At 40.3% G+C, this 27,064-nt stretch overlaps 2 protein-coding genes across 2 annotated transcripts in view; one reads left to right on the top strand and one right to left on the bottom strand.

Moving 5' to 3' along the window:
* Nucleotides 1–5,055, bottom strand: part of KIF15 (kinesin family member 15) — a 34,472-nt gene extending 29,417 nt beyond the window's left edge. Inside the window, exons 1-4 of the mRNA XM_038129305.1 lie at nt 4,994–5,055; nt 3,350–3,392; nt 2,027–2,210; nt 822–898 (exon numbers count right to left, since the gene is read on the bottom strand). Coding sequence (XP_037985233.1) covers nt 822–898; nt 2,027–2,210; nt 3,350–3,392; nt 4,994–5,012 — 323 coding nt within the window. The 5' untranslated portion in view covers nt 5,013–5,055. The remainder of the gene's footprint in view (nt 1–821; nt 899–2,026; nt 2,211–3,349; nt 3,393–4,993) is intronic.
* Nucleotides 5,056–5,174: 119 nt separating this feature from the next.
* On the top strand, nt 5,175–17,392 carry KIAA1143 (KIAA1143 ortholog). The gene is made up of 3 exons (XM_038129274.1): nt 5,175–5,335; nt 6,824–6,983; nt 14,965–17,392. Exons 1-3 carry the CDS (start codon nt 5,228–5,230, stop codon nt 15,174–15,176), a joined length of 480 nt encoding a protein of 159 aa, XP_037985202.1. The 5' UTR covers nt 5,175–5,227; the 3' UTR covers nt 15,177–17,392.
* Nucleotides 17,393–27,064: the final 9,672 nt, after the last annotated feature.

Here is a 27,064-nt window from a genome sequence, read left to right as displayed (position 1 = left end):
GTCAATCTTTAGAGTTTTATGTCACTCAGGATATATTTGGATATAAGGATATATCTGACTTAAAAGTATTTTTTTCTTTTAGAGTTTTTTTTTTTCTAATGTAATTATTAATCATGCTAGAGAAACTTCAGGGCAATTTAATTTCATCTTTCCACATATGTATATTGTAACAAAGTAGACTTCATAGTTTTGCAAAAGCTGTGCCACACTAAAAACACCCCAGTAAGGTTTTGATTAGATTAGCCTTTAAGTCAGCATTTTCTGACCAAAGTGCTTCCTCAGTTTTCAAAATGAAAAAAATATTAAGTTAATATAATGATATTCATACAACTAGCATCAACGAGTCGTGGATATATTTCTACCCTAAAAATATTCTAAAACTTAAAATTATCATTCATGAGTTTTCCCACAGGTAGCCAAGAGTCACTGAAGAGTTGAGCTGACCAAATGTCAAGTTATAACAATTTTCATTCCATTTTACCATGGACATACTGAAAACCACCAGCCTTCTCTTTAACAGTACAATGAAGCTCCCACTTTTTAAGTAAATAAAAGTAAGATTGAAATGAGTTTACATCAATTTTATTAGCCTTAAGTGTTAAAAGCATAATACCTACATACAGATTCCTTCAAAAGAGGGGCAAGGAGTACCAATATTGCAAGAAAATTCCTTATGCTGTGCTGCAGTAAGGAAGCACTTTTAAAGTTTACTGTAACATCAGGCAGGCTCTGGCTCTTAAAACCCCAATTGCTTATTAGCATGATCTCCTTAAATGTCACCATTGCTATGAAATTACTGTAATTGCTACGAAATCACTTACTATGCAAAGATGGTTCCATTGTAGCCATTCATGCAAGATTCAACGATGTTTTTAGCCACACTTGAGAACACAGACTCCTGGGGACAAGGGAAAGAGGAAGCACTTGGCACCACCAGTTTAAGTATCTGTTATATCAGTGTTTCCTATGCCATAACTTTATAGTATGTGATAGATGCATTCCTTAAGGGTAGACATGTACCATGAGCCCTGAAATTCTCACAGCAAAATGATACATCCTAAGTCTTTGCGACATAAATCATCCTCTCTGAAAAAAATTGTATTCCTTGATAAACTCAAAAAGAAAGAATAAAATTCAGCATCATAGTAACAGCTGCCGAATACGTAGTAATAATTTTGATCCAGTGGTTTTGATTACATTATGCAGTTTATACCATCAGTAGGCCAGGTGCCTGTGACACTTGTAAAATCTAACTTTCAACATTTGCCACTGCACAATGGCACATTCAACAGAGCTGCACAACTTAGTCTCATCTATCTTCACATTTTTCTCTTAGATCTGCGAGAAGAGCCTAGCTACAAATAATAGCCTAGAGCAGGTGAGGTTTTCTGGGAGGTTTTGTTTTGTTTGCTTTTTAAACAGAATTTAAATGGAATTGAGAGTCCTAGCAGAATTAAAATTATGTTCAGAATGTCAATCACGATATTATAAAAATTAAATTGAAGGATATTCTTTCCAGTATTACTTGTCCCAGGTGAGCAACACATCCATTTAAAAGGCAAAAGTAGAAGAAGGAAATAGAGTAAATAGAATATAAACTCTGAAGTTCCTTAAATACAAATGTGCAGGATCAGGAGTTGAACTTGATGAGTCCCTTCTAACTCAGCGTATTCTGTGATTCTGTGAAATCACATCTTAATATCAGCTACTGACTGCAAGTTATTTTTATACATTTGTCTCAATAGGCAGATTTATTTTCTCTCTATGGTGTTACCATAATGTCTACAAACAAAACTTTCAATTTTAATTCAAACTCCAATTAAAGAAATTAACAGCTAAAAAAATCACATAAAAACTGTTAGAGAGCAGAATTTAGTGCAGCATTGTGTACTATAACAACGTATTTCCAATCTGACCACTGCAAAAAATTAGACCTAATGCACTACATCTTTAGAAAGGTTTAGCACAGTAGTTGCCAAAACTTGTGTGAAAATAGCAGTAGTTACAAGATTCTGGAAATGATTACCTGTGTTGTTTCCATATTTGCAACATAATCAAAAGTGAAGATCTTAGGCTCAGGCTTTGAGTGCAGACGGATGGTATTTGATGAAAGCACAGATAAACACAGGCCATGATCTCCATCGGTTAACGCGGTGCTGTCTGAAGGGGGACGCACCCGTACAAAAACTTTGATAGCATCACCTTCAACACTAAATAAATGGTTATGCATTAGATTACTTCCAAATAGATCAGTTGTCTGATAAAATCAAATTGCAACAATCAGATGAAGCATATGAAGTCTTACAAAGGTCTGTCCGAAAATCATACTACTTGTAGATGAAATCAATAGAGGTAAAAATGTGGCAGATTTAAAAAATAAAGAACATGCAGTTACATCCAAGTCATTGCTGTGGCACCTAGCTTTAGCTCTAAAAGAACACATTGCACAGTGAACATGAGATGCCCTTCTTACTCCTGGAAGCTTAAATGGACCAATGGATCAGATAATGCTACGGTCCAGCAAAAAAAAGGGGAAAAAATAATCAATTCTTGATCAATAAATCAAATAAAGCATAGCAAGTGCCTGCATCTAAAACATCCCTAACCAATTTCATTACATTTATCAGCTTTGATAAGTAACTGCATGACTTACATTAAGGCTCTGAAGAGTTCTGCCATAAATACCAATACACTCATAAAATATTAAAGAATTAAGTTCTTACATGAAGTGGTAGGAAACTTGGATTTACTTTACTTCATTCTTTTCCAAAAGTTTTAGCAGGAGTTTTGTAACTGCTGTTTTTACTTTTGGTAACGAGAAGAACAGTTTTAAAAGTGGGGAAGGGTCTTCACAAATGAAGTGTGCAGTTGGGTAGTGGCAGAGGAAAGGGCTAAGAGCATAAGCAGCAGCTGAGAAAAATCCAGGATAACATTTTTCCTAAGACATACCAAATTAATTTGCCAAATGTGCTTTCATTATTCTGAATCATGGCACAGTTTACACTTGGAGGAGGGGCTTTTTGGATTTTGTTTTAGTTTAGGGCTTCCTCACAGGACTGGAGTTCCTAGTGGGATATTTCTTCATATAAACTCTGAAGTCCAGCTGCAAAATTAGTGGGCAAATGAAAATTTATTGCATGGCAGCACTCCAAAAGGAACCCAACATGTTGGCATAACAGTTTTATTATGAATACATTTTTTTAAAGCCTCTAAGGATATTAGACGAAAAAGGCAGCAACCTTAGGCACGTAAAGATTGAAACAAAAAACTTTATCTCACAAAGTTATGCTAGGTTTGCTTCGGTGCAATGTGATTAATAATATATGGGAACTGGCCAATATTACTTTACCTAGATGAGTTCAGCAAAGATATTGAAGAGTCACGCAGATCTCCTATAAAAGAAAAGAGAGACAAACAAAAATTAAAATAAAATTACTGCTCAAAACTCCTGACTTAAATAGAAAATACTGTAAGCAGTACTGAGGGAAATAAATGAGAGCCTTATAAATACATGTTTTGTGCATGAACAGAACTGCATGAAAATATTTGGTAATTATCTTCCTTTGGCAGAAAGATTTCAGTTTGTTACAGAGGAAGAGAAACCTCCAGTCCTTTAGTGTGAACGTGTGCACACTTATCAATGTGCCATTTGTTTAGTCTGGCAAAAAGGAGGCTCTGGGAGACCATACCACTCTACAACTGCCTGGAAGAAGTTGGGGTCAGACTCTTCTCCCAGGCGACAGGACAAGAGGACACAGCTTCAAGCTGTGCCAGAGGAGGTTCAAGTTGGACATCAGGAGGAATGTCTTCACTGAAAGGCTGATTAGACTTTGGAATGGGCTGCCCGGGGAGGTACTGGAGTCATTATGCCTGGAGGTGTCTGGAATGGCACTCAATGCCATGGCTTGGTTGATAAGGTGTTGGTCAGTCATAGGTTGGACTCCATGATCTCCGAGGTCTTTTCCAACCTCACCGATGCTGTGAGTGAGGCTCATTTTGCACAGCTTCAGATTTCAAGGAGACAGCACATATTACCCCATAGGCAGATAAAGTGACTTATTTTTTACCTAATCTGACATCAAAGTATATAATATAGTCAAAACATTAAGTAACAAAATTGTATTTAGAAAATAAGCAAAATAACAATGAAAGGCAATGCCTCAAAATACTCCAATAATAAAGTATTTATAAAATCTTTATAAGCACACAGGCTTTTTTGTAAGAGGATCACCTTTAACAGCAGAATGAACAATGACATGCAAAGATGCCCACCTTCTCTTTGACGTTCATACTACCTAAATATCCTGCTGCTGCATGAGCTTTTTACGTGCTGTTTTGATTTACTCAACATCTGAGAAATATTTTAGCTTCAAAATAATTAATTTATTCTTCAATTGCACAAATTATTAAGGAAAGGAGTGCAGTTGAAAACTGAATTCAGACCGATAGGTACTTGCACAGCCCTGGGAATAGCCTGAAATTGTGTCAAGGGAGGTTTGGGTTGGATATTAGAAAAAGGCTGTTCATTCACAGGGTAGCTGGGCACTGGAACAGGCACCCTAAGGAAGTGGTCACAGCACCAGCCTGACAGAGTTCAGGAAGTGTTTGGACAATGCTCTCGGGCACACGGTGTGATTGCTGGGGATGGTGCTGAGCAGGGCCAGGAGCTGGACTCGGTGATCCTTGTGGCTCCTTTCGCACTCAGCTTCATCTGTAATTCTGGGAAAGGGCCGACTCCCAGCTACCCCGACACCACCGGGGCAGCACTCTGCCCGCGGGCAGCGCAGGACGGACCCCCGGAGCATCTGCCCCGCCGGGGGTACCGAGCCGCTCCGCACCGGGCCCCACTGCTTCTCCCACGCGGGTGATGCCCCGCCAGGGCAGGGGACAGCGCGGCTCTCCCGGGCAGAGCCATCCCTCAGTCCCCCGGTCCCCTCCCGCTCCCCGAACCGAGGGCACATCCCCAGGCCCCTTCCCGGCCTTCCCCACTCACCTCTCTCGCCGGGAGCCATGGTCACTCCAAGCCCGGCGACTCCCGCCCGCCCGCCGCTCCAAAATGGCGGCGCCTTCGAATTTGGCGCTCAGCGGCGCGGCCCCGCCCCCTGCCCCGTGCCGGCGAGCCGCCGCCATTTCGCCCGGCGCGCGCGCGCCCCGCCATTGGCTGGCAGCTGCGGAACGCCGAGCACGGCGCGCGGCCCGCCCGGAAGCGCGCGCGGCGGCGGCGGCCATGAGCAAGAGGAACCAGGTCTCCTACGTGCGGCCGGCCGAGCCCGCCTTCCTCAGCCGCTTCAAGCGGCGGGTCGGGTATCGGGAGGGCCCCACGGTGGACACCAAGGTAACGCCCCGGCCCGCGGGTGGGACGGGGCAGCCCCCGCTTCCGAGCCCTGATGCCCGCCCATCCCCGCCCGCTGCCTTCTAGCGCACTGGGCGGCGGGGAAAGCTGCATTTGTAATGCAAGGGGGAGCCGTAGTTACTCGCTGAAACTGATTGAAATCGTATGTGTAACTTGGTTTCGCTTCTGTGTTGGTGGATCAAGACAACTGCATGGCTGCCGTGGCGGCCTTGCGGAGCAGCCGCTTCAGCCTCTCCGTGCCCCAGGGGGCTGTGGGGGCACGGGGGGAACAGCGGTGATGTCCGAGCTGCTTGAACTGGGCTTTAAAGCCCAGGGCGGTGGAGGAGGGGGCCAGTGTGGAAGAAAATGCTCTAGAAGTACGGTAAAAATAATTATTGTAAAGGAGTTAATGTGAGTTCGAACTGGAAGAGGAGAAATTTAGGTTCGATGCATAGAAAAAAAAAATCTTAACTGTGAGGGTGGTGTGGCAGGTTGCTTAAGGTGCCCCGTCTCTGGAGCTGCTCCAAGCCAGGTTGGATCGGACTCTGAGCAGCCTGGCCTAGTGGGAGGCGCCTTTGTCCATGGCGAGGGGGTTGGAACTGGACGATCTTTAAGGTCCCTCCCAACCTAAATCATCATGCTGTAGGTCCGTGTTGTGATGGCTGGGAAGGCTGGGCAGAGGCCGTAGGGTCTGAGCCAGCTTGTTAAAAGGCAGCCTTTCCTGAGGCAGTTTTTTTTTTATGCTTCCAATGTGATTTTGCATGTGTTCTCTCTAAATAGGATTTTACAGGATACCTAAGAAATGAACTTATTCGTTTTATATATATATATATACACACACATGTATTCAGTGGATTACAGTAATACTGTCTGTACTTTTCCTTGCAATGTAAAGTTTTCAGGTCCTCTAATATTGCCAAACTTCACATTGCTGCACTGAGGTTTCTACGCCAGGAGGTTTATTTAAAAAAAAAAAAAAAAGAAAAATTACCCGAATTGATTCTTCTGTCCCAGTGCACAAATTTGAGAGAGCAGAAACAGGAGTATGATCTTGTGTCAGTGCTGCTTAGAGTGATTTGCTTAGCCAGGTTTAATAACCCAGCCACCATGGGCCCACATTTCCCTTTGTGCTGCTTTGAGTACAGCATAGAAGGTTCAAGTTTGGAGCCTTGCATTTAAAGCTTTTCTTAGTGTTGCATAGCCAACAGTGCTGCACGGTCAAGATGGTGAAGAAAAGGAATTAATTTCTTGCTTTCTGAGTTCCTTCTGGTCTCTAATTGAAGAAGCCTATACTCCCATGCTAATGTTTTCAATGGGAAGCCATGTCTCAGGGATAGAATTGGAGTGTCCTTTGGACAAGGCGTGTTGGGAGGGTCTGGCACTGGCAGCTGTGCCGAGTCTCCTCAATGACCTTTCTGCACAAGTGAAACCAAGGAGTACTGGCCCACAGCTGGAGTGATGATCAGAATGGCTTTTATTTCTCTTGTCCAGAGAGAGCAGCTTCCGCTTGCCGATGACGACAGTGACAATGGCAGTGACAAGGAAGATGAGCAGCCTCAAGTGGTGACACTGAAAAAAGGGGACTTGACTGCAGAAGAAGCAATGAAAATTAAACAGCAAATCAAAGAGGCCTTAAAGTCAAAAGAATCAGGTGAATTTCAAACTACTAATTTCTTGCTTTGTGTAGTTAAAGAGATAACCCACAAAAATGGGTCTGATACTTGCTCAGCTTTCTACTGTTTAATACTAGCTTTGATTAGTTCTGAATTTTTCACCTAAATAATTTGCACTTCTGGTTCCTAATCTCAAGTCGTTAATTACCTATTCAGGCTGTCTGGCTTTTTATAATGGTGTAGTTCTGTGCTTCTTGATTGTGCACCGTCCTCCCTCTAAATACTCCCTTAAATTAATTTTTTTGTTGTTGTATTATTCCAGTGCACAGTCTTTTGACATCACCTGTGATCATTTTTAACTCACTGACTAGTTAGCCGAATTTGACAGTGGAGTGGATATTTAAAGGTACTTTTATGAGTTCATTGAATAGTGTCAGGGCAGAGGGACTCAGGTCTGTGCTTTGGTGGAGAGAATTGCAGACGTGTGGCTTGGGAACATGTTCACTTACCTGATTGGTCCATGTGATTATTGCTTAAAATCAACCCCTGTATGTGTTGTGACTTGCAAATACACTAAGCGAGATAAACAGATGATACAATAGTGCAAAAAACCAGCAAGGTCCATGAAAAAAATGTTTCTCCATGTCCTGGTTTAGGGCAAATTTGGGAGAAAACCTCCAAAAGGGGGCCCCCCCAGAAAGCAAACTCACGCGGCCCCTCCCTGCAGCCAGTTTGGGAAAAATTTCCTTGGAGAGAAGTGGGAAAAACCTGTTTATTTAACAGGCAAAGCACTCCCCAGCACAAAAAATGAACAATACCGGATGACAAAACTCCTTCATCGCTCTGAAGAGATGGCAGATTCAGAGAGTCTCTCCTGGAGTGGTCGTTCTGTTATCAGTCCCTCTGGCACTGGGAATGGCTGGTGCCCAGAGGAGGCCCCAGTGGCCACAAAGCACAGGCTGTTGGTGCTCCCTGGTCCCCAGTCCGGAGCAGGTTCAATCAATTCCAAGAAAAGGGAAAGAAAAGACAGTTCAGGGAAAACGTCCCTGCCTCAGCTAGCTAAACTAACTAAAAAGCAAAGGACGGCCCTGTTCTGCTCCATCCGTGCCCTGACAAAACAATCCAGCGCAGCATGTGGAGGAATGCAGTCTCTGATAATAAACTCCATGCTTCTTCTTCTCCCTGCTTTTGCTCTCAGAACCAGTCTTGAAGGCAGAGAGTATAATATCCAGCATAAACAGAGCAGAGGATTGGGGATACAAACATCCTAAAGTCACCCTAGGACACTCTGCCACAAAGAATTACACAGAATGGAAAGATGGAAGTGGTGTGGGAGGGGCTGCTGCAGTTTTGCAATAAGGATGAGAAGCTACAGCTGATGGATACAGTTATGTTAAGAATTTCTCTCAGTATTCATCATTCAGGTATGATTGACATAAGTGCTTTGAGCGTCCAGAAGCTTCAGTCATCACACAGGGTGTGATGAAATGTAGCTTTATCTTTTGCTGACAGAAGACCTGACAAATTGAATGTAGCTACTGTTGTCTCACATGGAAATGTCTTTACAATTAAGAATATAGGAATTGGAACCCCACAAGTATAAAATAGAAAGGTGAATCACAGAAACTGGACGTCTTCTGTGGTTAGCCATTATGGCTATTTACAAAAGCTGCCAAATGAATTTAGAGCACACTGTGAGGCCTAGCACATGGCTGTCAATATGACATCCTTAGCTTCTCTCTTTGTCTGCCATTTGGATTTGAAAATTCAGGTTCATGCTGTCTCTGTGGAGATGTACGTGTTAAAATTCAAATAGTATAAATGGAGAAGTCAGTAACAAGTGGGAGAAAATATGTTGAGAATCTCGTATTTTTTTGGAAAGCAGATTGATGAGAAATCTTAATTTTTAATAATGTAGGTTAGCTTGAAACTAAATAAGCCATGTCCTGTTTTCTGCAGGTAGGTATGTATTTGTTAGCTCTAAGCAGGTATATGACTTGAACTCCTCTGAGAATATACATTCATCTTTGGGCTTACTTCCTTGTGTCTTGTTATTGAAGTGTAATGCATACAGATGCTTGGTGTCGCAGTCATCACAAAATTTCTTTTCCCCCTCCTAGTATTGGGAGAAGTTTCAACTTATTGGAAAGAAATATCATGGTTCTTTCTGAGCATTGGCTTCCTTTTCATATAAGCAACTTGAACTTTGAGTGATCACAGTAGGAGGAAAAATGATTTTGTAAGGCCAGGCAAAAAGAAGTAGTTGTCCATGAGAATCTATTGAGGTGGAGTCCATGCTGTGAAAAAAGTCCAAAAGAGCTACCAAGCTGAATACACAGTGTGAAATGGGAGTGTATTTGAATAGAGTGACTGAACTTACTTGGTGGAAAAAGACATTCCTAAGACATAATTGTATGTGGTGAGGATGGCAGTATTGAGTCCCTGTAGGACTTTGTCACCTCTGCTTATTACCCCTTCAGTCCTTCAGTAATAGCTTGCATTTGGAGGGAAAAAAAACACAGAAGTAGGTGGCAGGAGTGTTGGGGACTGCTGCCCTCTGTTCTGCATTATTGTGTTACTATTCATTCATCTGCCTTTGCAGTTAATATGAGGTCTTCATGTTCTTTTCCTTTTTATGGCTTATGGGAATAAACAGGGTAAGCACTACTGTGTTCCTCTGCTATGGAGAGAAGCCAGTATGAAATTTCCAGTGAAGGGACACGAGTGTGACTATGCTACAGCTTGCTGAAGGCTTTTTTTGCATTTTTGACCATTTTTGCACTGTCAGTCTGACCTCTAGATTTAAATTTTGATTTCTAATCTGAGACATGCATTTAGACAGCTGTTTACTTCCAGTTTAATAAAGAAAGTTTTTAGTAACATGAAAATTTATTTTATTTTTTTGGCTGTCAATTCTGAAAATGTGAAGTATAAACAAAGTTTGGTACTGCATGACTTGGTTGCATTTCATGTTGCTTTGATTTTAATCCCAGGGTTGAAAGTCAAATTAATTTAATAGCTACTAGACCTTATTATATAGTCCCAAATCAGATCATTAGTGAAATTACGTGAAGCTAAAAAGGTAATAGGAAAGTAAATTTCCCAACTGATAAGCTTCCTTTTCAGCATGCATCAATGCTGAGGCACTTTGATAGATCCTAAGAAATGTGCTACTAACTGTCTGTTGTGGATACAGTTTTCCAGAACTTGGGAAATACTCAGTTTTGAGATTCTGCCATCTTTTCTCTTATATTGTAGTGATTGTCTTCATTTGAAGGACCTTGTCTTCAGATTTAGGGTTGTGATATTACTCCAGAATTTTCTGTATCTCATTTACATACTTCCTCCTTTGTTTTATTCTGTAACCATTTTAATTTTAGACACCAGATGTTCCTATGACTTGCATTTTCTTTTATAGATGAGTAGCATTTTTGCATTAATTTGGTAAAACCATCTGATTAATGTCCTAGCTGCACTTAGTTGCTGTCTAAGGCAGAGCAAATCCTGGCTTTTCTGTTGACTTTTGCAAGTAGAGTCCCAGGGATCATTTTTATTTAGGACCAAATCTTTCTTATATGAGAAAACACCATTCTACATTGAAATATTTTTCTCCATGGAGCAGAGACTCAGAGGCTTTTTAAAAAGAATTAGTTTGTTTATCAACAGTGATTTTGCCTAATGTTTTATGCATAATTTAAAAAATTGTCACTGTTGGTTCAGAGACAAAGAAAAATGGTCTTACGAAAAATTAAATTTGCATAAAAGATAATACGTGAATTACTGCAAGATAGTTTATCTCAGCATTCGTTACAGTCTATAAAATAGATTTTTTTTTCTACTGCTTTTCTATTTCATATGGCCTCTGGGACACTGACATATGCAGATGACCAAATTTGGCAAAAGGTATCCTTTCTTGTTCAAAGCCTTATAATATTTTTCTCGTTTCATTCAATATGCTGGGTTCTGGGGAAGGACAGTAGAGGGAAGAGGCAAGGAGAATACAGTCCTTGCTGACTTGGCTATTGGAGCCCTTTCTGAATAAGCACCGGCTGTTCTGATTTAAGCAGCTGATGTATCAGATACATCTCACAGAGGTAATGCTGCTCTGTGAAATATGAAATATTTCACATATATGTGAAATAGCAGGAACCTAAATCAAAGCTAACTTTGCAGTATTTAAGTAAGGAAAACTTTCCCAAGTGTTCTTATGTTAAACAGTTGAAACTGACAATGGAACAAGACTGACTTTCTTAGCTTCAAACCACCAGTGTGCTGAATTCCTGGAATAAATGCTTCCAAAGGCATGGATAGAGAATGGATGGCCAGAAAGCATTGAAAAGAGCATCTGAAATGGCTGACCTGAACTTCTAACCTTAGAAACCATTAAGAAATTTGCCCGGCTATTGTAATTTTTTTCCTAACCTCCTATTTTTGAATAGACATATATGGGTTCCACTGTTCTCCTGTTGCTCCTGACAGTTTAGTGGCACTTGTGTTTCCTGTTGTTGCCTCATTGACATAATGTGGACAGAAACTGCTGAAAAGTGGTGCTGCTAACTGCACCTAAATGACTACTAAATTAAAAAAAAAACCCTAAACTAAAGAGCAGTATTTCATTTTCAGGCTCTCATTTCTACTTTTATTTTAATATATACCTTGAAAGTAATAGAAAAGAAGAAATTTCTGATTTTGTGGTTTCTTAAATTGATGTCACTTGTGAAGTAAGTTTTCAGCACAACATCTGACTGTGCTCATGTTGGTCAGCCATTGGTTTGTGATCCAAGTAAAAAGCAGCAATGACTAAGAACAGTGGGAATTTGAACTGCTAGTGTAGTTTTGGACTCATTTTTGAGACATGGATTTTATTATTTCTCCTGTAGTGCTTTTATGTATTTTACTTCATGTGTTTCAGTATGCTTACCAGAAATCCCACTTTCCATAATTCATAATACTAACGTATAACACTAGAGTCTTTTATTGGGAATCTGTTTTAAAAACTACCAACACTGAGATTGTTTCTTTAGTACATTTTTTTTGCATTGCTTAATACAAGTCAGTTTTTTGTAGGTCTTTGATGCAAGCAAAAAAGATAAGAACCTGGTGAAATTACAAAGGATAAAGTGAAGTCATTTTACCAGCTGAAAAAGAGAATCTTAACATATCAACACAAATTCCTTGAACTGCCTCATCAGATTTTTTTCAGAAAGTGTAGTCTGTCCTCACTCTCTCCACATGTAGGCTAGGCCTACTGTGTTTCCTTATCTGCTTCATTCTTTGTCAGGCACTGCCAACACACACTGCTCTCTGAAGCTGGCCTGGGCTTCCTGCTGAAAGGAATGTCCTTGAGCATATAATGAAATTTTGACAGTGTTTAACCAGGCCAAGAGCTAAAATAATTTCCTTTGATACAGAATGACCTGCGAATAGTATTGTAGCCCTGGAGGTCAGAGCTGAGCTAGTTGCCATTTTGGTGGAGTTTTTGAGCTTTGCTGTTTGGGCCCTTAGCTTATTACATGTTTAAATTCATATTGCAAAGATACTTATCAGTTTCTCCATCTGGTTGGCAAAATGAAATTATTTTGTGCAGTTCACAATGTGGGTAGCAGGCCAGTTGTGAGTAAAATTAAAATTTCTGTCCTCTGTTTTTCCATGGATTACGTAGCTGTTTATCTGTTGCCATTTATGGATATGCTTTGAACTATATTTTTAGGGGTTAGGTTTTCAAATTTACCACTCTAAGAAAATGTAGTAATCTGTTTATTAAAGAGTATCCGATGAGGGTTTGATTTTTTTGCTCCTTGTGCTTATCCAGTAGCTGGTTGTGTCATTTCCACAGCAGTATGGTACCATATACAGCACATAGACAGTCGTGTCTGTACATAAGGGAAGTTCTCCTTATGATAGATTTATTTTTTTCCCAGAATTTGGCTTAGATTGTGCCTCAGATCTTGTTTAAATTAAAAGACTTCTATATCCAAATAAACACTGTAGTTATGCTACAATGAGTGAGAGGAATCATTTGCTATTAAACTTCTTAGCCCCAAAATGGAGTCCCAGTTTCTGAGAAAAAGGATGCATAGTGTATTCTGATTCATTAGGTGTGATAATGCTTTCAAGAGTTCTATTTCCCTCCCAAAATTTACTGTAGGCACTTCCTAAACTTCTGTATCACATGCACAGCATCTAAACACTTAAGCTCTCTGTGCAGAGTTCACAGTAGATCCATTGAGAACTGTGCTTTTCATATCTACAGTTTATTATTGCTGCTAATTCCTTGTAACTGTAAAGCTTTTCTAATGTGCCAAGAATGAAGTATTTTTCCCCAAACCTGGTTAGTTATTTTCTGCATAGTAGCATTTTCTCATAAACTAGTGTAGAATCATAGAATCAAGGAAATGTTTGGTTTGGAAAAGACCTCTAGGAATCCATGGAGCCCCACTAACTAACTTTGCACTGCTTTGTTGCCACTAAACCGCTTTGTTGCCACTAAACCGCTGCCACTAAACCCAAGTGCCACGTGTTCTTTGAACACTGCAAGGGATGGTGTTTCCGCTACTTGCCTGGACAACTTGTTCTAGTGCCTGACCACTCTCACTGTGAAGTTTTTCTTGGTATGCAATCTAAACTTCCCCATGTGGCCATTTCTTGTCTAATTGCTTGTTTCTTGGGAGAAGAGACTGATGCCTGCCTCACTACAACCTCCTTTCAGGCAGTTGCACAGAGAGATGAGGTCTCCCTGGAGCTCCTTTTCTCCAGGCTGGACACCCCATGTCCCTCAGGACTTGTGCTCCAGTTCATCACCATATGCACCTTTTGGAAGTATGCATTCCATAGAAGCCATTGACAGAATTGGTGCCTAGTTTTTCAAGCTAGGTTTCTTCTTTAAGAGGGTCTCTGAAACTTAAGGCATTCTAAGTGAAATTTCCCACTGAAGTTGATGTCTTCATTTGTACCACACAACCCTTAAGGTACCAGATTTATTGGTTGTATTGTTTTGAGAATGCACTGGAGAGAGTTTCAGCCAGTGCTGTGTAGATAACACTGAAATGTTAAGTCTTCTGCCGTAGTGCTGATATACCGAGGAAAGAATTTGTGCTAAAGAGAAAAGTTATTTATTGGTTTTAATTAAATAGCACATAATCTTGTCAAACACATTTCTGTTGAGTAATGAATTTCACAAAAGTAATTTAGGAAAAATATCTTGCACAGAACCTATGGCTCCTTAACATTCTGTCACATATACATTATAAAAATTGCAAACTACTGCAGCATGAACCTTTGTGTCTGATTCACGACTTTACATTACACTTTATCTTCCAGAAATACTGCCCTGGTGCTGTTACTTATGTGGTAGCTTTCCCACTCTGCCTGATAATCATGGAAGGGATTTCTCCTGTTTTCAAGATTGTTGTCTGCTCCTCTGCATGCACTAGAGCAAAATTAGTTAGTTGGAATAGTTGGGTGATTCTGCAGATATGAAGAAACCCTGAAAGTTTCATCCATTCCGATAATAAAGGGGACGTTTATTACTATGTAATCTTTTCAGCTGTCTCAGCAGGACAGAATATATTAGGGAAAAAAAGTTTTTCTTATATATGTGCCATTTTGTTATTTAAAGAGATGCCATAATTCTGAAATAAGTGCGTTTGTTGTCATGAATTTTACAAATACTGAAGCAGAGTGAGAGGATCCTATGAAGTTGTCCTCTCCGTTTTGGTTAGTGGATGTGAACGGAATGTGAGGGAAAAGCTCTACTGCTCTCAATCTTTTTTAAGTTATAGCTCTGGTTAGTGAAACCCCATTTCCCATAGGAACTGCAGGAGGATTTTCTTCAAGGGCTGGCTGCCATGAAGCAGGTGTGTGTACATGAAGGCCATTCATTGATACAGAGTTTATGGCCAAAGAGTACATTTTCATGACTGTTGTATTCTTTCAGAGGCCTTACTGATTTTGGTTCAAGGTCTGTATGTGTTTGTGAACATATGCAGATGACTTCTGACTTTACTGTCCTTATTACAGATGATGAACCAGAACCTGCTGATGGAAAAATTATGTTCAGGAAACCAGCCAAACGTTCATCAGAGAAGTGTTTGGACTTCAATGTAAGTTCAAGTAAGAAGATGAAAGAAGCGAAGAAAACTAAGAAGGAAGCAACTACTTCTCAGAGTACAGCAAAGCAAGTAAAAAACAGCAGTCTTCTCTCATTTGATGATGAGGAAAATGATGATTAGAGGTTGTATTTTTTTATGCTTAACTTGCCCGTCTAGAGACCTGGATAACATTGAGGGCTTTCATTGGAATTGAAGCATGGTGTCTGAGTATTCTCTTACTTTGTTATAGTCCAACTAGAGAAATAATGTATAAAATTAGCGTGAGCTAAGTCTTTGCAGTTAGTTGGAACTGTATGTCATGTTTTAATTTTAAAAGAGAATTTAACTATGTATGTAAAAGCTATTTGAGGTCACAAATGAGTAGCAAATTATACCTGTATGTATTCAGCTTACAAAATTTCAATTTTAAAATGCCCTCCATTACTAAAATGTATTTCCACTATATTGAATAGCCTTAGTTGACAATTGTCAACAGTTTTGGTTTTTACCTGTTGTTATTATTGACATTCAAAAGAGAGACACTTCATTGCTGTGAAACAGAGACTTTCTGTCTCACAGCTTAACAAACGTTTGCACAACCTTTGCATTTGTGATTTCCAAGATTAGCTCTTGCAGAGCCTTGGAGTAAATGAGGCTGCATTTGCTAAATTAATCTAGTCTTGATCCTGTCTTTAGTGAATGCAATCTAAGAAGCATCAAATTAATTTGAATTGGTTGTAATAGCAAGGTATAAGGATTTTGATTCTAGTTGATAGTATCAACTAATGCAAAAGAAGCCTAAACCATTGGAGATTGTGCACTTTGGTTTTGACACTGATGGGCTCGGGGGTTTGATGGTGTTTTGGGTTTTTTTTAAAGTATATTTGTTCCAGTTAACTACTTACGTGTTCATAATTATTTGGGATCTCAGACAGCTTGTTTAAAAACTGTATTTCATCTTTAAGCTGTGGAAAAGCATTAATTTAGTATTCTTCAAGTAGGGGGGAAGTTGTAAACAGGGAATTTAGGCCAAGAAACACTATAGCTATGTGTGTCTTGGTTTAAGACAGTTTCTGGGGCAGACACTCCAAAATGAGTTACTGCCCCTTTTAGTTTTCACTGCTTCCCTTTCACCAATGAGCAGAGATGAAAGCAAGAACATATAAGTGAAAAAATTTGAGTTTACTAAAAAAATGAAACAGCAACAGGCAGGATAACAGTAATCATCACTAGATACAAAGGTGCTGAATCCCATGGACTGTTTGGGAACAAAAAAAAACAAGATGGCAGAGAAACCCCTCCCCAAAAATGTTGGCCTCCATAGAAGACCACATGGTTCAGGGCACAAAGACAAGCTGGTAGAGAAGCCCCTTCTCCTAACCATGTTTTGGAGAGAGAACAAAGGGGAAAAAACCACCACAGCATCTGTAACTCTGTGATTATGAAAGTCTCTCTTCTCCAAACAACAACCAACGAGGAACAAGGACAAAACAAAAAGAAACCTGGACTCCAAAATCAGTCAAATGCTGCTGATCCGTTTGCTCCACATCACAGGACAGGGTCTCTCTCCTGGCAGCAGCAGCAACTCCATCCACAGTGGCAGCTGGAACTGGTCAGTGGCTGGACCTCCTCAGCAGAAAGTGACAGGCAGATGCCTGGGCCAGCCTGGGCTCCATGCCCTCCCGCTGCTAGGGGGCTGGAGTGACCGTATGGAGCAGGGGCTGTTCCGTTTTTCCCTCTGTGATGCCATGGCTGGCCATCTCGGGTGACAGCAATGAAAAGGAAGGAAAAAAGTTCAGAAGAGAAAGTCCTCCCTGGCCCAGAGATCAAAACAAAGGGGAGCTTCTGCCTTGTGCTGCCTCAGCTTCTCAGTAGCTAGTGGGCACGAAAGAGAGGCCTGTGTGAGTGTTGTCTTATTTTAAAGGGATCCTGGCATCTTCTGCCTCCATGAACCTGGGGCAAGACCCTCTGGTTCTGCTTCTGACTCCCAGGTCTTAAAGGGAGAGTAAAAATCTCGGGCACATGGGGGTAGAAAGAGTCCATTTCAGCTTCTTTTCTATAACAGGACAGAAATGACACTGAGAGCTGATGGGATTTGGGCAAACAAGGTAATAGGAATGTCAGTTGTGACTTTGAAATCATTTGGCTGTATGGTGTGTTCTGTAACCATATGAAACCAGTTCTGCTGCATGACAGGACATTTGAAATTATTTGGCGTGTAAAGCTTCATCGAGGAGCAAATTTCAAGTTGCTGTGTGAAACAGCTGGTTTTAGTTTGTTCATCTGGTAGTAAACAATAAATTATGTTTTCTTTTAAGTGTCCAAAGATATTTTAATAAAAATTTCAATACATGAAATGAGATTTTTTTTTTTGCCTCCTGATACTGGAGCCTCCTGTACCTGCTGCCTGTCTCCCTACACACCAGCTTCCTGCAGCATAACATCAGATGCAAGTCTGCACACTGTTTTGCACTGTTTCTGTGAGTACATGTTACCCTGATTTTGAAAATGAAGAGATCTGTTGTCCTTTCAGAAAATTGAAATTAGACCTATAAATGGATATTAAAGTCTTGCACTGGTTTCATATTAGAATTGTGAGAGAGGTGCTGTGTGACAGCCTGATTATTCCCATGAGGACATGCTACATTTGTAAATACATGATTTGTCTGTATTCTCTACATAACAAAGAAGAAATTTAAAGAAAAAGTACAGAACCAAAGGTTCCCAGGAATTAGTATTTTGTATACTTAAAACTTGTTTGAATCCATTAAAAATATATACCAGTACATACATACACACCCATGACTAATCTTGTAGCATTCCAGTGTACAAAAGGAGTATTTGGGCATATGTCAACAATAGAGTAAATACTCAGACTTGCTGAGACTCATCTTAAAGAATGAATTAACCATTGGCTGCTTACTTAAACCTTTCTGGTTCTGTTTGTCAGTACAGAAATATATTTGCGTACATTTTTCTTGCACAACCTGGAAGCTCATAACTTGAGCTGTGAGGCAGTTTAGGAGACATGGCTATTGAGGTAAATGCTTGCCAAGGACCAGAGGGCATTTGGTTTTACCTTAAAATTAGAAAATCCCTCACAAGTATGCAGTTGATCTGGCCTGTTCAGAATAAGATTGAGATCTTGTTTGATTCTGGATTCTTGTTTAAATGCAATTTGTAACTGCATCTAAACAAAAGTTACCATTTTTAGTGAAAGACTTGGGAGACTGAAGTCCAATAAAAGGAGGGTTACCTTAAAGTATTGAGTGCAGTACTTTAACTTAGTGAGTGTGGTACTTTTGGTTAAGCGTGCTTCTTGCTCTACAACCTCATGACAGATGTCTGGAATGCAAATAAATGGATTGAGTTTGCTTGGAAATAGTAAATTAAAATATATGTTGTTGTTAAGGCAACACAGCAGGGGAAAGAAAGGTGGATATGGAAACCCAGTTTCTTTCCTTTATTCTGACTGATTTGTAGTGCTCTGACCAGGAGGAGACCTTTGTATTCATTGTATTTCACTCCCAGTTCACCCAACAATAACTAATTGAATAGATTTATTCAGAGGTGTGAGTGATGCACGAAAGCATTTTGATCAGGTAGTCATGTGAAAATTCAGTGTTTTTACCATGACACACCAGGAAAATCACACACACTATCAACTCCCATGAAAACTGTGGTTAAAGAGAACAATTACTTGTTCATTTAGGAAAGAAATGTGAAACTCTTAAGCAATCACCTGGCCTAATGGGCCATGGGAAAATAATAATTACAAGTTTCTTATAAAGGGGAAGCCAAAGCTAAGTACATGGAACATGAGGCTAGGACAGGAAAGGACAGTTTTCCTGGGTTTTCTTTTGCTCTTGCTCTTGCTTGCCCCCATTCCCTGTCCTTTTCCCCTCCTGTAGTGGAGAATGTATATGCCTTTATTGTCTCATGGAGTTTGCTGAGTTAAATGTGAGAGCAGTGCTGGAGGAGCAAGGTGAGAGTAGCTGAGGATTGTTACCCAATACAGGAATCTTGGTGGCCTGTTACCTCATATGGGAATCTTGTACTGTTTCTATTAATAAAATACTTGAAATTTCCCAGTTCATTAAGACTAAAACATTTATTGATGGTATGAGCAGTGAGGTGCAACAAATCTGGTGAACTGTAGTAGCATTGCAGCAGCAGATGCTTGTAATGGAGGCTTTTTACACTGCAAAAGTGCTTGGATGTCAGTAGGAGAGGTGAGATGCTCTGTCACCTGAATTTCTTTTGAAGAACCAGGATCTTTCTCTAAATGATAGGAATCAAGGTGAATCGTCAAGAATGCTGCATTCTTGATAGATAGAATAAACAAGAAAATGCACGTGTGGGCAGGTGGCCCAGGAGTTCATACCTTTGTATTTCTGAAATAAAAGCAAATTTGTTGTACTGAAAAAGTTCATCTTGTTGGCCTAAAGAGGAAGGGATGAGTCAGAATTATATTCTGATAGTTTTTTGTCCAGCAATTTTCCTAGAAATATCATTTAGAGGATCAAAGACTGTGTTTTGCAGACACTGAGCACAAGAAGCCTGTACTTAGCGGTTTTAATTATGCATTTTTAAGTTTCATCACAGGACTTAATGTCCTTTTTTAGAGTGCTTCAGTATATAATCCTGTTAGGAAGCTGCAGATTTAAAATGAAGCAGGAAGCAGCAATGTCATCGTTTCAGCTGATTGTTTCCCTTATGCTGAAGTGTATTAAGTAAGTAATGCTTCACTTGGCTGTGCAGAGCCAACTGCCTTCTCAAGGACATCAGGCTTGCCTGCAGATGAGTCATTACCTTTTGTGCAGCACATGAGGTATGATGTGCAGCCTCAGCAAGTGTTTGTCCACTGAGGTTGGTTAATAACCTATAGGCCTGTCCTGTGGCAAAATGCCATAAATCAATCCTTTGTGCATTCAGCAGACAGAAGGGCTTGTGTGCCTCAGCTGCCTCTTCAGTATCATCCCTTTATTTCCATTTCTAGAGCAAGGTACCAATCTGCAAAGACATTTTTCATGTTGTAGATCTTCCCTTCTGCCCCACTTCCTTGAGAGCGTTTCACATGCAGCAGTTACAAACATAGCCATTAAAACCAGGGGAGACACACCACAGGGTGACTGCAACTTCCTGTAGACTTCCTCAAGATATTGAGAACCTATAAAATCTCAGAGGCAACCTCTGAGAAGTAATTTCCACCTGGGGAAAATAAATGGGACCAGCAGGAAAATAACATAAGATTGAATTTTACTGTTAGTTTTCTCACTGTTAGTGTATTTTCTATTGAAGGTAAAGCAACAGCTGGTAAAGCAGTTCTTTCCCTCTTATCCCTCTAGAAGTGGCTTTGGTGCCATTCCAATCCATATGGCAAAGGATTCCTTTTCCTTGACTCTGGTGGCAGTCCTCAGTGCCATCCCTGATTAGTTAAGGCCGTGGGCAAGTGGGAGTTACCTTGTAAGAGGCAGAAGTTATTAGAGGAAGGTGTTGTCAAGCCTCTGTAGGGTAACCGTGATCACTGCACACTTTTAGTTTTGATATCATGAAAGAGTTGTTCCCCTAGGGACAGCACACTAACAACGAACTTTAAAAGGGCAGATTATAAAACTATGAGGAAAATGGTTAACAGCAGGCTGAAGGGCAAAGAGAAGTACTTAAAAACCATAGAGATCTGCCTGGAGGCTATTTAAGAACATTGTATTAGAGGCACAGATGGTTTGTATACCTCTGAGCAAAAACAGCCTATGAGGAAGGATGAAATTCACAGGGTTACGTGGGAGAAAAGCATGAGTATAGAGAGGCTGAAATGCATCCCTTAAAGATGACGACTGTGTGAATGACAGATGAGGGAATGTTACCAGAAGAGTGGAGGGAGCTGGAAAGTCAGTGCCAAGGAAAAGACTATAGCAGCTGCTGACTCTGGACCTCCAGGATGAAACACCAAAAAGAGTGAGTCTAATAAAGTCCAGACCACCACTCTGCCTCTGAAGACTAGGCTACTCCACATGAGACTTAACCAGAAAAAGCAACATACTGTTAATATGAGTCAGCTAGTACAAGCCAAAATATTATTAAAGCAGTCTACATTTTTAATATGTTACCAGGCCAAATTTAAGAGTAAAGGAGTAGATTCAATCACAGTTATTATGACTTTATTTTTAGCAGGACTTTATTTTGACCTTGTGTTTTATACAGTTCCAAAAATGCTTTCAATCTTTGCTGAAGAAGGTAAGAGATTAAAAAAAATAAATAGAACAGTCCTAAAAACTCTTATTTTAGTAGAAGAAAAAGCCCTACATGAAACTCTAGTAAAAGAAAAAACCCGACCTGTTCTCACACAGTGCTGGGCTGAGAGAGACTATCTGATAAGGATGAAGTGAGGTTTGCACAGCATTTTTACACCGATGTGTAATTGGGGAGACGCAGAATTTTATTGTTGTATATCAGAACAAGAACACACTGATTGTAAATTAGGCAGGGAACATCTCAAGTATCACAAACCTGATGATGTGTGCAAAAAGAGTCCCTGTGAAATCAATGAAAGCTATTTTCTGGTTTAAAACCACGGAAAGGCAGGGGAGGCTTTGAACAACTTATTTTTGCAATAAAACCTTCATGCACACAGTCTCACTGGAACTAGAGCCCTGGCATCTAGGCTGTTTTATTCTGCCCTATAAAATTGAAACAAACAATCAGCTGCCCAAGTCCCTTCTTTTCTCCTCTGACATGCCAACTGTCTTGAGAGAAGAGATTAGGCATTGTTCCAATGAGTGCTGCAGCAGCAGCAGCAGCTTTATAATTTAAGGGCTACATAAAATTTATGGAGCACTGAGAAGAGCTTAAATCAATTTTATGATTTTCATAAATTATTTCAGGCAGATGAACTTTGTGCAAAAAGCCAGTGATGTTTGAGCTGTTTATCAAATGGACAACAACATTGAAAATAGGGATTTTCAAAGGCACCTGTGGGAATTATGTATCTGAGTTTGATGGGAGTTAGAAGACTTGTTCCTTTGAGTTACTTAGTATTCCAATGTAAATTTTTAATCATTCCAAATTGCTTAAAATACTTGGTAAAAATCAAAATTAGAGGAGGATTAAATTTAGAGCAATTTTGAAATTTCATTTGAATGCTGCATATGCTTATAAACAGTGGATGGATAGCCTGTAATTCTACTTCAAGTGACAAACCAGTCCATCACTTGTAGTGTTAAGCCTTTTCTTACGACAGTATTTTTGGGTTATTGTTTAGGCCCCATTCACTGAGGGACCTTGTCCTGTCTTCTTCACACAGTATCTGCAAATTACTCCAGCTGCTAAAGAGAAGGATCTGCCTGTACAGCAGAAAGAAAAACTAGCTGGTGTCTTACAGCACATTTCAAGATTATAGAATAGGACAAATATAATTCCATATGTTACAGAAATTAATAGAAACTGAACTTCCCTTCTGGATGAGTAACTAAACAGTTGATAGGATGCAATTCCCATTTCATCCTAATTTTGGGTATGATTGGGTGTGATTTAAAGAGCTTTCCTCTCCCTGGGCATTATGGTCATCAGGATACAGGTATGTTGGAGACCTTTCATCTTATTGGGACCCCTCTGAGCTATAATTTTCATGTATAATTTCCTGTATTTTAAGCTGCTCCAGCTCCTCTAAACTGTCATCACTGTGCTTCAGATTATTTCATACTGAATGTACTAAACATGGTAGTAATAGGAAGAACCACTGCTGAATTCCTCTAAACTGGATGGGCAAGTTGGAATAAATTATTTACTGATATTACTACATTGCTTTCAGTGAAATGACACTGATAGATACTGAGCTCCTCACTAAACCTGAACAAGGTAGTCTGAGGTGAGTGGGTTTAAATTTAAAGTAGTTAAGTGTGGGACACTTGGGACACTCCAGGATCTTGCCACTGAATTTCTATAGCCAACAATATACATAAATAATGGGAGCGTCTTACTCAGGGGTCATTATTCTGCAGGAGGGGATTTGTGACTGCTGTGAATTAAACTCTGAACACAGTCCATGGTGTGAGGAAAGCTAATGCAATTTCAGCTCTAAAAATTAATGTGTCATGGAGAAGAAATGAGAAATAATCTTACCCAATTATTCTCTGCTTCAGACCTTAGCTGGAGTGATGTGTCTATTTTGTGCACTATACTTCAAAAAAGAAAGATAACAGTCCAATTGGAAATTTGAACAGAAAGCAGTGGTATTGATCAGGAGTCTAGAAAACGTAAACTGTAAGACTGAAGGAAATGGGTAGTACAACTAGAGAAAGGAGATGCAGGGAAAGGAATAAGAATGTGATACCAGTGTTCACACACAGAAAGCTTGCTGCAAAGAGGGAAGTTGCAAATTGTTCTCTGTGTCCTCTGGGAATACAAAAAGAATGAAAGGATTTAAATTGTAGCCAAGGAGATTTAAGGAAGACATTAGGACAGGCTTTCCATCTGTAACAGCAGTGAAATATTGAAACAGATTGCCTGGGGAGGTTGTGGGATCTTCATTGCCAGACATTTTTACGAACAGGTTAGACAAACTTCTGTCAGGAATGATTTGGGTATAATTGATCCTGCCTTAGGGCAGAGGGCCGGACTAGATGACCTTGCAAGGTCCCTTCCAGCTCTACTTTGGATGGTTCTCTTGTTAGAAAGGCTGATGTCACATTCCTAGGACCTCACCATTCCTTTCAAAAGCAAAAACATGCTACAGAGATGGCAAGAGTCAGATTTAAACTGACAGTATCTGAGAAAAGGTATCAGCTAAAGGTTGGTATCCCACCTTTAATTACTAACACTTGAATATATGTAATACAGATGGACTTGTTCAACAGCTAAATACTTGTGGGTTACACTACTGTGACATTTTTGTGACCAGACTATGATCTTTTTAATGACATGAGAATTTGTTTCTTGTAAAGTATATTAATCCTATATATTGCAACTTCCTTTTCGTCACCTGAGTAAGTAGCAGGCAGTGCTATTCGGCACCTAACATGTTCCGGGTGGGTCACTCTCATTCCACATGCCATGACACATTTGGCCACTTGCTTTGTTTCCACTCACTCACTCCAAAGCTCATTCCTCTGCTCCTCTTTATCATGATGCTGGTGCTCAGCTTCATTACGTGGCTGTGTTTAAATAAAATAATGTGGCTCCTAATGTGCTTGGTGTCCTTCTTTCCATCCTCAGACACTGGAAATCCCTCCTGCTGCTTTCTGCTCACATTTTCTTTTATTCCTATTGATAAATTTCATTTTCATCTCTTTTGCTGCTTTCCCTTCAAGATGTGCTTGCATTACAAACTGCAGTTCAGCAGTTTAGCAGTTGGATTGCATCCAAATATTACCAAATGCCACATCTTTTAATATCAAGCAGAGCAGCTTGAATTTTCTTCCTTGGAGTGCTGTAAAAGACACACTGACATGTTTTCTGTGCAAATGCCAAAAAGGAAAAAAATGCTTAACAAAAGATGGAGGGGTGTGAAGCAAGCTGAAAAGTCTGCATTCCCAGGATTTTCTATTTTCCCTGATTTCTGGATTTAGTTCATGACCCAGCTGCTGATCTCTGAAACTCTGTGGAACCATGCCAGTTTCTAGCAGCCAAGAATTTGCTGCTGTCACGTTTGTGACTGGTAGTACCTTCGTGTTCAGCTAAATAACCATATGTGTTTTTATCCCCAAAGGCCATGCCTGGCACTGATGATCACAGTATTGCCAAGCCCTTGGACTCTAAAAAAGTCATTGTCAAACCACGAAGTAGTATGTATACGTGTGTGTGTATATATATAGCTATATATGTATGTATTTATATACTATATATTTGAGTTTAAATTTGGCCTTTCGGCATTCATGACTTTTGAGTTTTTCTCTACAGCTACATGGAGAATAAAAACTGAAGTAAAAAAAAACCAAAACCAGAATAAGGCTGGGCTTTTTTCAGACTCACATAATGCTTCCAGAAGCTGAGATGTGAAAAAAATACAGCTTTATACCATGAAATCTGGTAGTGCTATAACTGGATATTTGGCCATTAAATTGTTTTACTGCATCCTTCACAGAGAAAGATGCTATCAGTTGTTTTTCATAATGGTGAAATGCTTGCCAGGATGCTTTGAGACACCCATTACTCTATGTATCTTTGCTGTTTCCTTGTTAAAGATGTTCATATGCACTGTAGCTGTGGGTGCTGCATGTGGTTTGCCCTAGAGGACTTCTCTCGATTGCCCTTGGCTTTGGATCAGAGTCCAGAGTAACTTTTGCCGTGTTTGCTCATCTCTTTTGCTCAAGACTTGTCCTTCACGTGTTTTGGAGGTAGATGGACAAAAACCACAGATAACTCTGGTGCATCCAGGTCACGTGGCTACGTTTCTTGCCCGTGTTGTGCATTCTGTGTGTGCATTGCCCAGCTTCTGCTGTGGTTGTATATGGGGGGGGGATGGGTGGGGGTTAAAGTGCACCTCCAGGTGATTGCTGCAGAACCCATGTGCCCCCAGATTTTCGACTTGAGGTGCACTGGCTTGGCAAAGGCTTCTGTCTGAGGACAGATTTCCCCCATGTCACTTGCTTCTGCTTTGTGCTTTGCATTGCTCAACATACTCCTTTTCTCTTCCCTGTGGGTACTGTCTGTGGCAGTACCCTTTCTTGACCCTGAAATGCAGTTTCATTCATTTTTCCCACTAGATAATACTGAAATTAGGAAGGTAAATCTTGTTATTTAGACACAGCAACTGTGATAGTTTCCTGCTCCTATCAGATGTTTCCTGTGCAACAGTGCTTCCTAAAGTCTTATTTTTCCAGATTGCCACTATCTGGTGGCAATGTATTTGAATTGTGCGTGCCCCAGCGTATTTTTTCATGTATCTCTTGGGCTGTTTGCTCTTCAGTTCTTCTTACCTCCAACAGCTCCAGCACAAAGTCAAACATATCATCCAGCAAATCTGCCTTGCAAGGAGTGAAGGGGGCAGTTCACTGCACCTCCTGAGCAGAACCAGCGTGAGTGAGCACTTGCAATGTGAGACTGCTTCTCAAACTCACTGCTCCAAGGTGTTGTACCGCTGCAAACCTCCCGTGTTGCCCTCTTCTCCCCCAGCTTTGGGTTGGCACAGACAGAGGCCAGTCATGCCTGTGAGTTGCACTCTTATCAATTTCCCCAGCTCCTCTGCACGTCTAGGGAGTTCAGAGTCCACAATGGCTGCAACACCAGCTGAATTTGGGGTTTGAGTGAGTCAGAGACTTTTATGTGTGGGTGCAAGCTTTTTTAAGGCACCTTTCAGTGCTTAAGAGCCTATGTAGGCTCTAATAAATGCTTTTGTCTCAGGTATTGACTTTAGTGCAGTCATTAAGTACCACATGCACAAATACATACCTATGAATCTTGTTGAACTGTGAGGTTTAGAAAGCCATTTTCTTAGTCTTGCATCACAAGTCTGCATGGCACCTACCCTAATGGAGCCCTAATCTGAGCCACAGACTCTGGGGTTCTACTTTAGTACAAAAATATAATAGTAATTTGTAAATGAAACAGGGAGATTTTAAAATCAATTTTCTTTAGCAAACAGTGATTATTGAAATGGTTGCAGTTATCGCTGAGGACTGAATGTATAAAGTGCTTCAAGATAGAGAATTGGATTCTCTAAACATATAATTCTTTTATCAATAATTCTTATGAGCAGTCTTCTTTCTACCCTCTCCCTTTTGCCAAAACTCTCCCGTCTGTTATCTACTGAGCTCATTTGCCTCCTGGATAGCTGTGGATTTGTTGGTATACAAATTAATTTTGTCATTGACTAGAATGAACAGTTGGAGGATAAGAATGCCATTGCTATTCACACCTAAAGGTAATCAATACCGGTACAGAGGAATAAATATTTTCTAACCAACTAAGCATCCTCTCTAGCCTTATTTTATTTTTCTAAACCCCACAGGTCTGTACCCTGTGAACAAAGCAGTGAGGAGCAATAGCATTTACATCTTGTTACCAGAGGAGGATTGAGAGAGAAACTTCTC

This window comes from Motacilla alba, chromosome 2, assembly GCF_015832195.1.
Source record: "Motacilla alba alba isolate MOTALB_02 chromosome 2, Motacilla_alba_V1.0_pri, whole genome shotgun sequence".
NCBI classification, from domain to species: Eukaryota; Metazoa; Chordata; class Aves; order Passeriformes; family Motacillidae; genus Motacilla; species Motacilla alba.
Note: the sequence above shows the minus strand (reverse complement) of the source record. Positions and strands in the feature narration are given on the sequence as shown.

What these genes read in the sequence shown, in the direction of transcription:
- KIAA1143 (XM_038129274.1), top strand. Translation starts at nt 5,228, where the DNA reads ATGAGCAAGAGGAACCAGGTCTCCTACGTGCGGCCGGCCGAGCCCGCC. An exon ending in GCCCCACGGTGGACACCAAG is followed by an intron (nt 5,336 to 6,823) that starts GTAACGCCCCGG and finishes TCTCTTGTCCAG; the next exon opens with AGAGAGCAGCTTCCGCTTGC. An exon ending in CTTAAAGTCAAAAGAATCAG is followed by an intron (nt 6,984 to 14,964) that starts GTGAATTTCAAA and finishes TCCTTATTACAG; the next exon opens with ATGATGAACCAGAACCTGCT.